At 42.8% G+C, this 17,277-nt stretch overlaps 1 protein-coding gene across 3 annotated transcripts in view; it reads left to right on the forward strand.

Annotated features, from left to right (window-relative positions):
- The window catches only part of LOC145353988 (solute carrier family 12 member 5-like), a 1,060,877-nt gene that overhangs the window by 757,606 nt on the left and 285,994 nt on the right, over positions 1 to 17,277 (forward strand). For all 3 annotated transcript variants that reach the window (XM_080205049.1, XM_080205050.1, XM_080205051.1), the window contains exons 2-3: positions 388 to 482; positions 14,267 to 14,398. In XM_080205049.1, coding sequence (XP_080061175.1) covers positions 388 to 482; positions 14,267 to 14,398 — 227 coding nt within the window. The remainder of the gene's footprint in view (positions 1 to 387; positions 483 to 14,266; positions 14,399 to 17,277) is intronic.

A 17,277-nucleotide genomic window follows, 5' to 3' on the forward strand; every position in this document is an offset into this window, starting at 1 on the left:
TCTCTTTTAAAGGCGCTAATTGACTGGTGTGGTTATAGACGTTGTGGAAAGTGCTTTGTAGCATTTCCGCCTTTTCAACCATTGTTACATAAAGCAGATTTTGGATAACATCGCTGTCTGAACTGTCTTATATAGTGTTCTGTGCTCAACTGTTTATTTTAGAATGCCATCCAGCAAAAAATATTACCGGCAAAAAACAGTGTGCTGCTGCAACCATGCCTAAACTAATGTGAAATTATCACTTTGGTAGTGCGTGCATGAGACTCATTTAGACCCATTATTATGTATGTGGACAATATGGATTGCTTGTTTATTCATGCGTAACTTACTTCCCTTTATATTGAACACATACTTATCAGTGCTTTTTCTTTCTTTTTATTTTTGCAGGAGATGGAAACCCCAAAGAGAGCAGCCCCTTCATTAACAGCACAGAAGTTGAAAAAGGAAAAGAGTATGATGGGAAAAATATGGCTCTTTTTGAGGTACAGTGCGACAATTTGCAAAAAACATACTCCATCCAATTAGCTGAGAGAGTTCTTACACTGTTTAAGGGACCTCAGTGTCTCAGTGAGTGACAAATTAAGAGTCTTGAGGAGGTGATGTAGTCAGCCATCTGCCACCTTGTTCTTGGCCACCTTGCAGGGACTATTACAATGAGTCACATGTATCTATGTGTAGGAACAGAATGTATTCAAAGATCAGCTCATGTTCCTCTACAGTCTTTGCTCAAGATCAAGTAACGAGCTTCTGCTAGTTGAATGACTATTACTAATTGCTAGTGTGTCATTTGCTCATTAGGTGCAATTATTGTACAGGTGTACATTGAGCCCCAAAATAACCTATAACGTTTTGTCATAGAATCATAGAATCCTTACAGTGCAGAAGGAGGCCATTCAGCCCACCAAGTCTGCACCGACTTTCTGAAAGAGCACCTTACCCAGGCTCACCCCCTGTCTTCTCTCCTCATTCTCTTAATCCCATGCATGGCAACTCCACATAATCTGCACACCTTTTGACTGTGGTAGGAAACCAGTGCACTTGAAGGAAATCCACACAGACATGGGGAGAATGTACAAACTCTACACAGTCACCCAAGCCCACAATTGAAGCCAGGTCTATGGTGATGTGAGGCAGCAGTACTAATCACTCTACCATCGTGCCATATGAAGAGTATCAATCTCAGTTTCGTCTGTAATTCTGAGTCTGAAACTTGACCAGCGAATGCCAGTTTCAGTTAGATTCCCTAAATTTTGGAAAAGTTCCATTCAATTGGAAAATAGTGGATGTAACTCCTTTATTCAATAATGGAGGGAGACAGAAAGCAGGAAACTATAAGCCTTAATAGATCTGTCGTAGAGAAGCTGTTAGAGGTAATATTAAGATGTTATTGCAGGGCACTTAGAAAAAAAAATTAAGGTAATCACATTGAATCAAGATGTTTTTGTACAATGGGAGTCATGTTAAATCAATTTAGGACTTCTATGAAGAAGCAGCATATGGATAAAGGAGAACCAGTGGATGCACTGCACTTCGACTTGAAAATGCCACATCAAAAGTTATTGAGAAAAATAGAAGCTCATAGCGTAGGGCTTAATATATTGGCATGGATAGAAGGTTGATTAACTAACAGGATACAGACAGTAGGCATAGATGGGTGATTTTATGATTAGCAGGGTATAACAAGTGGTGTGCCAGAGAGACCACTTCTGGGACCTTAACTTTTACCAATTTATATAAACAACTTGAATGAAGGGACTCAACAGTATGATTGTTAAATTTGCTGATGATACAAAGATGGATAGGAAATCAAGTTGTGGAAATCAGGAGGGAACAAAGGGATAGAGATTAGTTAAGTGAGTGGGCAAAGATTTGTCAAACGGAGTATAATGTGAGCAAGTGTGAAATTATTCATTTTGGCATAGGAATAAAGAAGAAGCTTATTTTCTAAATGGTGACAGATTACAGGGCTCTAAGATACAACGGGATCTGGGAATCCTAGTGCATGAATCACAAAAAGCTTGTATGTAGGTACAGCAAGTAATTAAAATGTAATTGTTTATTATGAGATGAATTGAACACAAGAGTAGGGACATTGTGTGTCAATTGCATTGGATATTGATGAGACCACATCTAGAGTACTGCATACAGTTTTGGGTCTTGGGAATGACAGTATCACCAATGCATCCAATGATAATTAATAAATACCTGGGTCTCCAGAGCATTATCCTGGATCTCTGGATTACTAGTCCAGTGACAATACCACAATACCACCACCTGCCCTTTAAATTAGAATGTATTATTCAAATCAAGTGCGGAAAGAGAAACAAAAATGGGAAAAGGAAATAGGATAATAGACAGAAAGGAAATCTAAGAAAAAAATAAATTTTAATCAAATCTCCAACAATAATTACCTGAAAGAATGAGCCTCCATACTCTTTAATTCCCCCTTTTCTGGATCAGGCAGTTCGATTGCAATCATCATCGCTTTGTTAAAAAGATATTTAACTTATTTATCATAAGACAGCATAATCTTGTACATTTGATGGTCGATTAATGAGAAAATGTCGCTACTTTATGAAACTCACAGGAATGTTAAGAGTGCAGCATTTGTCCATCAGTAGGTTTGTACCTGTGGTAAGGCCTTCCCACCATGATCTCTCTCCAATTTTACAGTGTGATGGGTGAGGCCTGTGCTGCATCCCATTCCACCTACGTCCAGCCCCCCCCATCAACCTCAACCCCCAGTTGAGGCCTATTAGTAGCTAATCAATGACCACTTAAGAACCATTTTTCACTCGGCCTCAATTTTCAGTTCGACGGGAGGAGATTAGGGGTAGAAAATAAGGTGGGGAAATGAACCTGCTCAGGCCTCAGGCAGGAAGTGGGTGTTATAATTCGCTGTTCATTCACTGAGTGAAGGATGAACCTGGAGCCAGTCTTTCCTTGACACAAGTTTATTCATTAAACCCAGAGAACATTGGCACAGACTCCCTTTACCTTCCCTCCACGTAGGTGGAAACAGGTTCTTATCTATACTTAGAAAAATGCCCTAACCTTTCCCCAGCTGCCCTCACTTACAATTAGAACATGCACTTCATTGTGACAGGATTGCACCAATAACAGGATGGAGGAAGAGATGCCAGTATCTACAGCTGCCTTTTAATGTCCCCAAAATGTTTGGCTCCTATACATGCATCGTCACTTGCCTTCCTCCCCCTGCAGCCTCCCCAACAACATCCCCAACCCACCACTGTCCACCATCCCTTGAATCACACTTCAGCTCTCCAAAACGTTACTGCTTCCCTAGCCCTGGACCTCTGGGGGCTACACTGCAGTTCCAAAATTGTCCACTGCAACTTCTGGCACCTCTGGGACTAGAATGCCACTAGCCAATCAGATTGACTGACAGCTCTCTGAGGCCGATTCCCCCGCACGCCCCACTTCTAGCCAATTAACACTTGTTGAATGGCAGCAGGGCGACCAGTATTGGAGACATTATGTTTGCTTGCCAGCACCTCGGATGATGGGAAAGTAAACTCCATCATCCAAAAAAACTTTGGTCAATGCTTTTGGAAAGCTGAGTGGTACAAAATGTTCAGCAATTTATTTGTTACTCATGGTTTATTTCTCCTTTGCCAGAACCTGCTTACCAATTTGCACACTAATAATGGTCATTTAGGCACTGTTAACTGTCAGTAACTTCTCTGCCAGTAAATATGACATACACTATAAAAAGTAAATTTCAACAGTGAAATCTATGCTAGAAGATTTTCAAGAAATAAAACTGCAGGGCGAAAAGTCAATCTTTCTCATTTTTTTAATCATCTTTTATTTTGGCCAAACAAAGCCAACCGCTGTTTTCACAGGAAGAGCTAAAGTGATGAATTGGGTACTGGGTAAGATGAAGGCTTTTTTTCCCCCTAAGTCTCAGTCTGAAGGCTGTATATCCACTTGCTGTAATTTTCTTGCTGGTCACACTGGGATTTCACACAGGTTTGTGTTCTCAATACCACGGAAGCAGAGCTGGGATGCAGCAGAAGCAAAATATAGACAAAAAAAAAACAAATGTTGGAAAGGTTTCTTGAAGCAGGCTGTCACAATCCATCAGTGGGCTGTGCTCAGTTCAATTTAGTTAGTGAAAGGTGTTATTTTTAAGGAAGTTATATATTTCAAGGGAAACATACCCCTGTTCAAGGGACTGTCTCCATCAGTGTTTGAACAAAAGTGACTTGAAACATTGTCTTCTATAAAATATTGTTACTTTTCTGGTGCTACAGAGGCCTGCCCTTTGGGACAAATCAGCTTTTCCATAAATAGGCAGATTGCATATATCTTGAGTGGCTGTAAGGGTAATTCTTCGCTACGACTTGGCAGCTTATTTGAAGCTGGGAAAAACACACTACTGTCTAAACTGAATTTGGTAACCATTTATTAATTTAGTTTATTTATTAGTCGCAAGTAGGCTTACATTACCTAGCAATGAAGTTACTGTGATATTCCCCTTATCACACACTCTGGCGTTTGTTTGGGTCAATGCATACAACACCACTATGCATAGCCTTTCATCACTCAGAATTTCTGAAGTATTAACATAGGACCACTGGGACTGGACTCATTTAACTTCTCCAGCTTGTTCTATCATTGAGTAAGATTACTGCAGATCTGTATCTTAAAACCATTAACCAGATCTTAGTTCCATATCTCTTTATACCCTTAAGTACCAACTACCTTTCAATATCAATTTTGAGATTTTCAATTGATCGTGCCTCATCAGTTTTTTAAGAAGAAAATTCCAGTTTTTCATTATTAATTGCCAGGAAATACTTGCTGATATCATGCACTGGAGTTTAAGATCACAGTTCTGCGCGGTGGCCCAATGATTAACACTGCTGCCTTACAGGGACCCGGATTCAATTCCTTGGGTGACTGCCTGTGTGGAGTTTACACGTTCTCCCCGTGTCTGCATGGATTTCATCCGGGTGTTCCAGTTTCCTGCCGTAGTCCAAAGATATGCAGGTTAGGTGGATTGGCCATGCTAAATTGCCCCTTAGTGTCCAAGATGTGTGCGGGGGATTAGTGGGGTAAATGCATGGGGTTACGGGGATGGGGTGGATAGATGATTTTTCGGAGAATTGGTGCGGACTTGATAGGCCAAATAGCCTCCTTCTGCACTGTGGGGATCCTGTGATTAAACAACACAGTATGGGAGGGAAAAACAATTTCTTCTGATGGATAATCTTGAATTTAGAGCTGGACTACTTTTTTCTCTGTGTCCCCTTCTTGTGGATTTTGCCGATAGTGGAAACTTTTCTCTCTAAGTACTAGATTTTTTTTTATTCATTCATTGGACATGGACGTCACTGGCTGGCTAGCATTTATTGCCCATCTCTAGTTGCCCTTGTTCAGAGGGCAGTTGAGAGTCAACCGTATTGCCGTGGATCTGGAGTTACATGTAAGCCAGACCAGATAAGGATGACAGATTTCCTTTCCTAAAGGACATTAGTGAACCAGATAGGTTTTTCTGACAATCGACAATGATTTCGTGGTCATCAATACATTCTTAATCCCAGACATTTTTATTGAACTTCAAATTTCATCATCTGACTTGGCGGGATTAGAACCTGAGTCCTCAGAACGTTAGCTCAGTTTCCGGATTAATAGTCTAGCGATACACCCACTAGGCCAGCATGTCCCCTTAACGACATTAAACATCTCAGTTAAGACTGGGATTTTCCGACTCTGCAGGAGCCGTTGTGGGGGATGCGATGAACCAGCTAAAGGTCCATTGACTTTTGTCAGCACTGGACAATCCCAGCAGTGGGTGGGGCCGGAAGATCCCACCCGAAATCTCCTATCAATCTCCTATTTTGAGTGAAATAAAACTCTAATCTCTACAGCATGGTTCCACCTGTATTTCACCTCCCCCCAGATTGGATGGTTCCACAACCATTGGTTGCTCTCCTGTACCTTGATAAACTGATTTTAAAAAAAATTCATGAGTGTTAACAGATTGTTCAACCTCGGGACATCACAGATGAGCCTGATGCTGTGCTTATCCAAGTGCATATTTAACAGCAAGGCCCATGAGCCAACAATTAGAGATATACTGACTGAGTGATTCTGCTCTTGCCAGCCCGAAGATGCTGAAGTTAATTTGCCAGACCACTCAGTCCACAAATTTACCATAGCAGAAAGAAATGAATTCAACACAAACCAGTCTTCACAGCTGGGATGCTATTGACTTATTTTCTTCAGTGCTACACTATGGAACACATGAGTCTACTGAGCCATCAGTAGAGAGCTCTTTTTGAGGCTGTTACATTGAATTCATTTTTGCAAATCCCATTTTACCATTTATTGTCTTCAGTATTTTGAAGAGTAAGTTTTAAAAAAACTTTCAAACTTTAACATGCTGAGATTTTCCAGCATTTTCTGTTTTTGATTAAAATGATCCTGCTTTATTCAGACTTACTTATTTTTCTCTTCACCTCCCCTTACCCATCGTGGTATTAGACTCCTTGGGCAGGATGTTATGGCCTCACTTGGATGAAACTGTAAGATCTGATCCGAGGTCAACACAGGATTCCACTGTGGGACCCTCATCTGTGCTGATTCCGGGGCAGGCGAGGTGGTAGAGTTTGCACCTTTGAATTTTTATCTGGGTAAAGAACTGATTAAATCAGTGGCAATATCAATTTAAAACTCCAAGTTCGGGAGCAGCGTGTTTGACATCTCATATAATATGAGCAGGTATAGGGCAGCTCCCTGCATTCCCAGTGGAGTGCCTGGTTACTGAGCCAAGAGGAAACAAGCATATCTTGAAACCAGCAAAACAGCTGCTAAATACTGAGGGATCTTCCAAAATTGACATTCCATTGGAATCAATAGCCGTGACACGACGATATTTGGAAGATGAACCAATAGTTTGTAACCTCAGTGGTGCTCTCTGCTTTCACCACTTGCCCCACCTTGTACCACAGCCCAAAATACAATTAGACCCAACACACTTGTCAGCAGCTGACAGGCCTGGAGCCAGCCAGTGCTAAAACCAAAACCTAAAAGCACAGTTATGGAGAATATCAGCAGGTTTAAAAACACAACACTCATTTGACACCTGTATTTATTGGCTCCCATTTTACCAATGGCGCCAATCTAAAAATTCTCTTTCTTGCACTCAAGCCCCTTCATAGTCTCAATCTTCTCATTTTTTATCCTTCTCTCACTCTAGAGCCCTCCTGGGGCTTTATCCTCCAGTTCTGAAATGCAAGTGCAGCATGCTTTCAGCCACATCAGCCCTAAGTTCTGGAATTCCCTCCTTATATCTCTTTAACTCTTTTCCCCTCTCTTGTTGTTTAAGATCTTTCTCAAATCCTACCTTTTTGGCCAATCATTTGGCCACCCCTTCAAATATCTCTTCCTTCGACTCTATAGGGCGGTAGAGTGGCACAGTGGTTAACACTACTGCCTCACAGCGCCCTGGACCTGGGTTCAATTCAGGCCTTGGGTAACTGTGTGGAGTTTGCACATTCTCCCCGTGTCTGCGTGAGTTTCCTCTATTCCCTATTTCTGACCTTATGTTGGAGGGAAGGTCATTGATGAAGTAGCTGAAAATGGTTGGGCCTAGGACACTACCCTGAAGAATTTGTTCAGTGACATCCCAGGCCTGAGATGATTGACCTCCAACCATCACAACTATCTTCCTTTATGTTACGTACGACTTTAACTAATGGAGAGTTTTCCCTCTGGTCCCCACTGACTTCAATTATTTTTGTGCTCCTTGATGCCACATGCAGCCAAATGTGTGATGTAAAGGGCAGTCACTCTCGCCTTAACTCTTGAGTTCAGATTTTTTTTTGACCCAGGTTTGGACAGAGGCTGGAAAAAGATGAGGAGCTGAGTGGCTCTGGTGGAACTCAAACTGAACATCAATGAGCAGATTATTGGTCCGTTAAGTGTTGCTTGATAGCATTGACGATGACACTTCCTATCATATGCTAATGATCGAGAGTAGACTGATGGGCCTGTAATTGGCTGGTTTGGATTCCTCCTGATTTGTGTGGCAATGACGTCCCTGGGCAATGTTCCACATTATTGAGTAGCTGCCACAGTTACAACTGTACTGCACTGAAATGCAAGAGGTGCAGCTAGTTCTGGAGCACAAGTCTTCAGTTCGACTGTTGCAATGTTGTCAGGGCCCAAGCCTTTGCAGCATCCAGTTCCTTCAGTTGCTTCTTGATATTGCATGGAATGAACTGAATTTCCTGAAGACTGGCATCTGTGATGCGAGGGAACTCAGGAGTAGGCCGCGATGTATCACTCACTCAGCACCTCGGGCTGAAGATAGCTGTAAATCATCGATGACAGAGACCCCTTTGTTTAAATTTTTCATGGATGTGGGCATCACTGGCTAGGCTAGCATTTGTTGCCCATCCCTAACTGTTCTCGAGAAGATGGTGGTGAGTTGCCTTCCTGAAAACCTGAAATCCTTATTAGGCTATTTCTCAGAGTATTTAAAAGTCGACCACATTGATTTGGGTCTGGAGTTAGATGTAGGCCAGCTAAAGGATGCTAGTGAATCAAAAGGGTTTTTGCAACAATTGATCATGGTTTTGTGGTCACTATCACTGAGGCTAGCTAGACAGAATTATTAATTATCTTTATTTAATAAATTAAGTTTAAATTCCAGCAGTTGTGTGATGGATTTGTACCAGTGATCCCAGAATGTTAGCCTGGGCCTTGGATTACTAGTCCAGTTACATTACTACTATGGCTTCATCTCCTGATTAATTTTCTTCTTCCTTAGTGATTAAGGATATATTCTCTCTGGGTCCTATTTTCCTAGCTTGTGCCTTGGGAAGCATTTGGGTATTTTTTTCAGACCATGAGATTTTCCTGGAAATCGGCAAAGGCTGATAGCAGGCAGAAAAAGCCAAGTTGAAACCACTGAAAGCAAAAAATTGGGAAAAAAAAATTGACATACCACTGGTGGGGTGACCTGTAACTTACCAGCCCCACTAGCAACTTAGTCACTCGAGGATCAGGCCATCATTTTTAAAGGCCCTCAGGTGCAAAGGATTTCATCCCCCCTACACTGCCCCCTGCACTACTCTGGCACTGCCAAGGCACTGTTGGGGACAGTGTGAGGGGACATTCTCTGACAGTGCCAGGACACTGCCTTCCTAGTTTTGGGGATAATGCTCAGCCATTGTCAGGGATCAGTACCCGGGCAGTGCCAGTGTAGTGCACAGATGGTGAGCTCTTCCCCGAGTGCCACACTCATTTGACCTCTCCTGGAGCAGCCCTCTAGGTTCATCCCATGTTGTGATTCACGCCATTCTGCCATCACACCACCATGGATGGATTTTCTGAGGGGAGGGAGGGAGGGGCGAGGAGTGATCCGGGCCGATAATTATATGCTAATGAATTCAAATGATGTTCCCAACATTGAACACTGGGAAATGGACTCGTCACTGACAAGGGGGAGGGGACAATCGCGTAATGCATTCACATTGGCATAAAACGTGATTTGGCTCTTCTCACAATATTTTCCACTCCAATCACCAAACTCGGCCAACGTGAACAGGAGGAAAAATTCCCGGCCGATATTCCAGAATTCCCTCTCTAAAGCTGTTGTGGAAGTGGCAGCTCGACAAGAACTCCTTCAGTTCAGATAAACAGTACACAAGCCCATTCTCAGGGATGCTAGCAAGGGGCAATAAGTCCAACGTTGACAGCATATCCCACAATTCAAATTTATCAAAACTAGCAGGTGACCGATTCAAAACTAAATGTTGTATGCTCAGTTAAATTTGAACCCATCAATTGTTGAAATCAGGTTGATACCAAATCTAGGCCAGTGTGTGGGAACATAATAGTAAGACCATGGAGTGGCACAGTGGTTAGCACTGCTGCCTCACAGTGCCAGAGATCCAGGTTCAATTCCCAGCTTGGACCACTGTCTGTGTGGAGTTTGCATGTTCTCCTCTTGTCTGCATGGGTTTCCTCCGGGTGATCCGATTTCCTCCCACAGTCTAAAGATGTGCGGGTTAGATTGATTGGCCATGGTAAATTGCCCCTTAGTGTCAGGGGGATTAGCAGGGTAAACATGTAGGTTTCCAGGGAAGTGGAACTGAGCCACTTCAGATCAGCCATGATCTTATTGAATGGCGGGGCAGGCTCGAAGGGCTAGATGGCCTACTCCTGCTCCTATTTCTTATGTTCTTATGAAGGCCTGTTGTTGATGCAAGCTCGATGGGCTGAATGGCCTCCTTCTGCACTGCAGGGTTTCTATGATTCTAAAATCACCTGTATTTAATTTGAACATTGATGAGAATAATTTAATTTCACTCCACTAGTAAGTAAGGGGAAAAATTGGCCAAGGGATGATACAGCCTCCAATTAAATCCTCTGTATCAAAACTAGAAGTGCGAAATACGAGCATTGAATGCCTGAGATGTATTCCAATCCCTGGCATTAACATCCTTCTGTTTGATCAGTATCAAATTTAATACACAAGAAAGAATAAAATTGGTTGAACCCTCAGCCACATTCTTTGCATTTTGCATTCAACTCACAAGATTATTTAGTGGAACCGTTCACATGAATAGCAGGGAAGATAATCGGGCCAATCACACTAAGATGAATCTAAGATTTTGACATGTTCATGGCTGTGTTTTAGTAATGTACTCATTATCTGTCAGAACAGGCAAGAGGCATCTATATTCAGTTCTAAATTTGTTTTCAGAAAATAATGTTTGATGAAGAAGGACATTTAACTGCGATAAATAAAATATTCAGTACAAATGAGCTCTGTCATTTAGGCCTAAATAAGATGAAAAGAAATGGTCAGTCGGATTTGGCAAACAAGTGATATTTCTTGGTGCTCATTAAAATCTTTGCTAGGTAAAAGGAGCAAATACATTGCTGTGTTTCAGGATGAAGATGACTTGTACAACAAAGAATGCTACATGGATCAAAAATTAATTCTGTTTGCAGTTTAAATGAAAAATAGAGTCATCAGTAGGCCACCACTGTTGGGAGGAACCATTCTATAGGGCAGCCTAAGGCTGCAGCTGAAGCCAGGCATGTGGGAAGGCCTCAAAGCCTGCCTAGAGTACTGTTCCTCAATCTGTCACTGTGAGACCACGGTCAAACAAAGGGGCTGTTCCCAGGCAGTAGATCCCAGACAATCTCTGACAATAGATTTTCAGCGGTCGGTTGCGCTAGTGGCCTCCCCATTTTGTCTATGGGGAATTGCTCTGGTGGGGTGAGGTGGGGGGAGGGGGAGGGGTGATATCAGCAAACTAATGACATGGATCTAAGTGCCTGTCCTCCTGCTTCTGTGCTCACCTTTACTGGCAACAAAAAAATCCCACCTCTGAAATTTCTTGGGTCTCAAGAAACCCAGCTGCCAAAAAGAGGCAAAGACTGCTGCATGGAAAAGCCAGGCCTTTTCCCACTACTGCTTTGAGTCTCCAAGTAAACCATCTTAGACTGGAACAGCAATACCACCCCCCCCTGATTTTCACCCTAGCCTGCAATCTTCTCCCCTCCTCTTCTGATCTCTCAAACTACCCTCCCATAATTTTCTCTCCTCCTTCCAAATCTCTCCCTCTTTCCTCTTGCTTTCCTGTAAGGCCTCAAAGAACAAAGTACAGTACCACAGAGGAACAGGCCCTTTGGCCCTTCAAGCCTGCTCCAATCATGCTGCCTGCCTAAACTAAAACCGTATGCACTTACGAAGTCCATATCCTTCTATTCCCATCCTATTCATGCATTCGTCTCGTTACCCCCTAAATGCTGCAATCGTACCTGTCCCCACCACCCTCTCTGGCAGCGAAAAATAGTGGTGGCCTACTGATGACTCTATTTTTCCAAACGTTCACCATCCTTTGTATAAAAAAACTTGCCTCTAAACTTTACCCCACGCACTTTAAACCAATGTCCCCAGTACTTGACTTTTCTATCCTAGGAAAGAGAGTCTGACTATCCATTCTGTTCATGCCTCTCATAATCTTGTAAACTTCTATCAGGTCACCCCTCAACCTCCATTGATCCAGTGAGAACAAACCAAGTTTATCTACCCTCTCCTCACAGCTAATACCCTCCAGACCATTCAACATCCTGGTAAACCTATTCCATATCCTCTCCAAAGCATCCACAACCTTTTGATAGCATGATGGCCAGAATTATACACTCCTCCTTGTCTGACAGCCAGCCAGCCTCTCAACAGTCTATTGTGCTGCTCCCAATGTGGTTTTCTCTACATTTGGAAGATTAAATGCAGACTGGGTGACCGCTTTATGGAACATCCTTGTTCAGTCCGCAAACACAACCCCAATCTTCCTGTTGCTTGTAATTTTAACTCAGCACCTTACTCTTATGCCCACATGTCCAACCTTGGCCTGCTGCAGTGTTCTAGTGAGGCTGAAGGAGCAGCATTTCAACTTCCAGTTAGACACATTGCAACCTGTGGCACTCAATGCCACAGATTTGGCCTTGAAATGTTAACTCTGCTTTCTTTCCTAATAGATGCTGCCAGACCTGCTGAATTTTTCTGGTGTCCTCTCAATAGAATCCTTACAGTGCAGAAGGAAGTCATTCGGCCCATCAAATCTGCGATCACTCTCCAAAAGAGCACCCCATCCAGTCCACCCTACCTCTCTGTAATCCATGCATTCACCAAGGCCAATCCACCTAACCTATACACCTTTGAACAGTAATAGGTAATTTAGCATGGTCAATCCACCTAATCTCGATCCGGTTGTGGCCTTGAAACAAAGCATTGGAATGAAGGTCAGGTTCCACCATTAATTTCAGCAGGACCTGTTCTTCCAGGATCCCCCACAAAAGTGATCCACTGTATTACAGGTTAGCAGGGACATTATGTGTGAAAGAAGTAAACTATCAGAGACAATGATTGCTCGTTGCCATTTCTCTCAGCTTATTCAGGAATCAGGTGGATTTGGTGTGTTCTCAGTCCACCCCAAACCAAAATTTCTGTAAAATAAACAGGTTGGATGCATGTTAAAAAAAAATCAGAGATGCTGAAAATCAGATGCAAAAACATAAATTGCGGAAAACTCTCAGCATGTCAATCAGCATTTGACGGGAAGCAGATGAGTTAACATTTCAGGTGCAGACCCTATGTTGGAACTCCAGGGCCAACTAAACTGAGCCACAATTTGAATCAGGTACGGCCAACGTTACAGAGGTGACATTTTCAAATTACCTCAGACTTTGGCACCAGGGACCTGGGTTCAATTCCAGCCTTAGGTGACTATCTGTGGGGAGTTTGCACATTGTCCTAGTGTCTGCACGGGTTCCTCCAGTTTCCTCCCACAGCCTAAAGATATGCCGGTTAGGTGGATTGGCCATGCTAAATTGCTCCTTGGTGTTCCAAGATGTAGATTAGTGGGGTGGTTATAGGGTAAAATATGTGGGGTTATGTAGATAGGGCTGTATGGGATGCACTGTCAGAGAGTTGGTGCCGACTTGATGGGCCAAATGACCTCCTCCACACAGTAGGGATTATATCATTTAGTGATATATTCAAAACCCACTTCCATTTAAGAATCTGAAGCCCACAATCAAAGTTGCAGCCAGGTTGAAATCTAGCATATCGTATTATCACATTTAATATGTTGCAGTATTGAACAATAGACTTCTTTCAAGCTTACAATATAAAACATCATCATGACTATTTACAATATTTCTGTACATTCATTTCGAGGAAGAGGATAGCCCTGAATCATAATTAACCCCTGACTAGATTTATGTATCTGGTTTATTGAGATGCTGATAGTGTCAGACTGAGCCTGCAGAAGCCACTGTTGAATTCATAACATTGGATTTTGTGTCACTGCCTTTACAATGTTCACATTGCTTGTGCATGAACAACATTTCGACTCTAATGGTTTTGTAATGCTTTTATTGATTCGCCGTGCAGAGCTAACCAGATGCAGAGCGCAAAATTACAATTAAAAGCAAAATACTGCGGATGCTGGAATCTGAAACAAAACAAAAATGTTGAAAAAAGCCCAGCAGGTCTGGCAGCATCTGTGAAGAGAGAAAATAGAGTTAATGTTTTGAATCCATATGACACCTTTTCTGAAGTAGTGTCATATGGGTTCAGAGTGTTAACTCTGTTCTCCATCTATAGATGCTGCCAGATTTGCTAAGTATTTCCAGTGTTTTCAGACTAATTTAGAATTGTTGTCTTGCAGTATGAATCACCACTTTGTTTTCTGCCCTTGCTTTTTTACAGGAGGAAATGGATACCAGCCCAATGGTATCATCACTTCTCAGTGGCCTGGCCAATTACACCAATCTTCCCCAGGGGGTCAAGGAACATGAAGAGGCTGAAAATAATGAGGGAACTAGGAAGAAGCAAGTCAAGGTACTAAAAAACAATAGGACACAGAATTCCGGTGTGCTTATATGCTGCCACTTTGACATTGCCTTTACATATTACAGAGCCAGTCCACAGTGTTATGAAAGTGCCAGTATAACCCTGCAGTCAGATTCCAGTCTAACTCCTGGGCAAAGCATTGGAGGCCAACTGATTCCTGTGTCAAGCAGAATATGATCCAATTTGGTGAAATTGTTTTTTTAAAATGTTAACGGCTTCTCTTCAATCTTTTGGCACTTCATAAACTGATCCCTGGGGCTGTTTCAAATGTACTAAGAGTTTTGAAACTCCTGTTTGTTCTCTCAAGCCGTTGCGTCATGGAGGTTCAGAGCAGTTCACCCAACATCAGGCAAAACAATGCAAACGATCATGGAATTTTATACACAAGTAAATCCAATGCAAATTATGTTTCCGGGATCTGTCACATTAGTGTAAGTAAACAGTGCGGTGGAAGCTGGCCAAATTCAAAAATGACCGTGCCTAGACAAAATTAATCATTACTTCAAGTTTCTGTTAATTGTGACCATTTGAGGATCTTTGAGGAGACTCATAAGATTCAGCTTTTTTTGCTGCAAGAACACCAAGATGCATAGCTCAAAAGCTTTTGAATACACTTCTTTTATAAATGTCTTAAGTAACTGATGACTGTACAAAAATGTAACCAGCGAACAGTTCTGTTATTCTTTTTTAAAGTCAACTGCAATTATTTAAAATGAGATTATGCACGGGAGATGGACTGAACGTTTGAATTTAAAATCACGATTTTCTTAGTGATAAGCCTCTTTTCATTTGTATGAATCAAACTGTGCCAAGTTGCCATAGTTAAATATATCAGATTTTTTTATTTAAAAAAAATTACATTCCAGAACTATTCACAGCAGATTTTATATTTGGTGATATCCAAATGGGTGTCAGCTGAAACATGAGAGAAAGAGGCACACCTGAAAATTAACACAATTTTGGGCGCTAGTGCCCAGGGGTCATTTATTGCACCCAACTTTAACACCCTAATTTAAACGCCATACAGTGGAGATCTGTATGGGTATATGTTTGCAGCGTAAATCTTTGTCCTGGTGCTGAGCATTTTATTTGCAAGGCAGTACTGATGAGGTTCTACCAAGTCGCAATTGACTCAATAATGACCGGTATCAGACCATATTCCCTAGTGAAATAGGAAGTCAAATTTTGGATAACTATACAATCTGCATTTGCAATTTCACTTTATTGCTACTTTTTCCAAGTTCAGCACATCGCTGATATGTGTACATAATTGGATGCAACACTATTAAAATTTCACCTCTGGTACAGAAGGATATTTTGATACAATTACCATCTGCTCATGCTTACATTTTGTTTTGATGGTGGAACTATTGGAATAATTCTTGAAGGTCAGAGGAAAATATTGCCTGCTTGTTAGCTACCTTACAGATAAGATTCTTTACCAATCATCAGATGTGAATTTATAGAGAGGGATTCTCCCAAAAAAGTTCTAAGTGCTGAATTTGCAGGAAAAACTGTATAAACCATAATTGTTTTTTCAGTGGGAGTTCAGACTCGAATCTTCCACACTCTGTGCACTGCAGAGGTCACAATCATGAGTATCATTGAAAGCTCAGGGGATGGGGCCTATTCACACCGGGGTCTGACAGTCCCAGAACTTTGTATATGCGCAGAAGCCCGGGACTGTCAGCCCCTCGAGCCCTCCCACAGCTCGATTGTTGGCCAGCCTGGGACCCTTGCAGTTCTGCCCCTCCACCCCCCCCGGCCCAATCACGGCCCCTATTCCCACACCAGTCCCTCTTATTGGGCAGCATGGTCAGTGCAAGCTTGGAGGGCCAAAGGCCTGATCCAATGCTTAACTTTCTTTGCTCTTTGCTCTTTGTCCTGGATCTCCAGCCCCACCTCTCAGCAGTGACAATACCCACCTCCACTACCCCCATCCTGGCGAATCCTCTCTATAAGAGGCAGACCCCCCCCCCCAGGAGGCAGACCCGCCCCCCCCCCCCAATCCCGGCAGATCCCCCCTTCCCCACAGGACTAAACACACCCCTCACCCTGATCATTGGCCTCCCTCCAGTCCTGAACAAGTCCTATGCAGAGTGGCAGCAGGAATCCCCACCCGCAGTGATCACCCCTTGGCCCCATCCCCTAAGCCCCACCTCCTGGGCCTCGCTCCCTTGGCACTGTTCAATGCCTGTTGGGCAGTGCAAAGGAGCCTCCTGAGTATGGGCACCTTGCCCTTGGGCACTGCCAGGGTGTCCATGCCCAGGGGACACCACCTCCCACCACCTGAACCCCTGGGGGGGGGGGTGCAAATTGCCCCCCTTAACTACAGAGGGGTCTCTCACTAGTTCTCCAAAAATGAGGAGCAACTCTAAACCCCACCAGAGTGAATTTGTAATGGAGGGATGGGAGATGCTATTGGGCCTGAAGAATTCAGTCCTGGTCCTGATAATTACATTCAAACTACATTAAAATAAGTATTAATTACTTAGCTGCTGGTCCTGCTGGTCTCCTACATGGTCCTGACCATGCTGGATATCCAGCAGTGGGAGATGTGTGTGCGTCAGGAATGCATGTGCAAATCCGTGAATCGGCGCACACGTGAATCTCCCGTCCCAACTTGCCAAAATATTACTGGATTAGAATGGAAGAATAGCCACCATAGTTATTGCTGTAGGTTTTTAAAAAAATGAAATTGGAGGCTTTTACTGTCAATATCGCACATGGTCTGTGTAACTCCCCCAGCCCCACTTAAAAAACAAGGGCTGTGAGAAAACAAATCTAGACCAGATGGCTTGTGAGTAATCCTAACCCAAAGGCATTTTGAATAGAGTAATAATATTGGATTAAAAATACTGTGAGTA

This window comes from Carcharhinus amblyrhynchos, chromosome 16 (assembly GCF_965287045.1).
Source record: "Carcharhinus amblyrhynchos chromosome 16, sCarAmb.v2.hapA, whole genome shotgun sequence".
Lineage (NCBI taxonomy): Eukaryota > Metazoa > Chordata > Chondrichthyes > Carcharhiniformes > Carcharhinidae > Carcharhinus > Carcharhinus amblyrhynchos.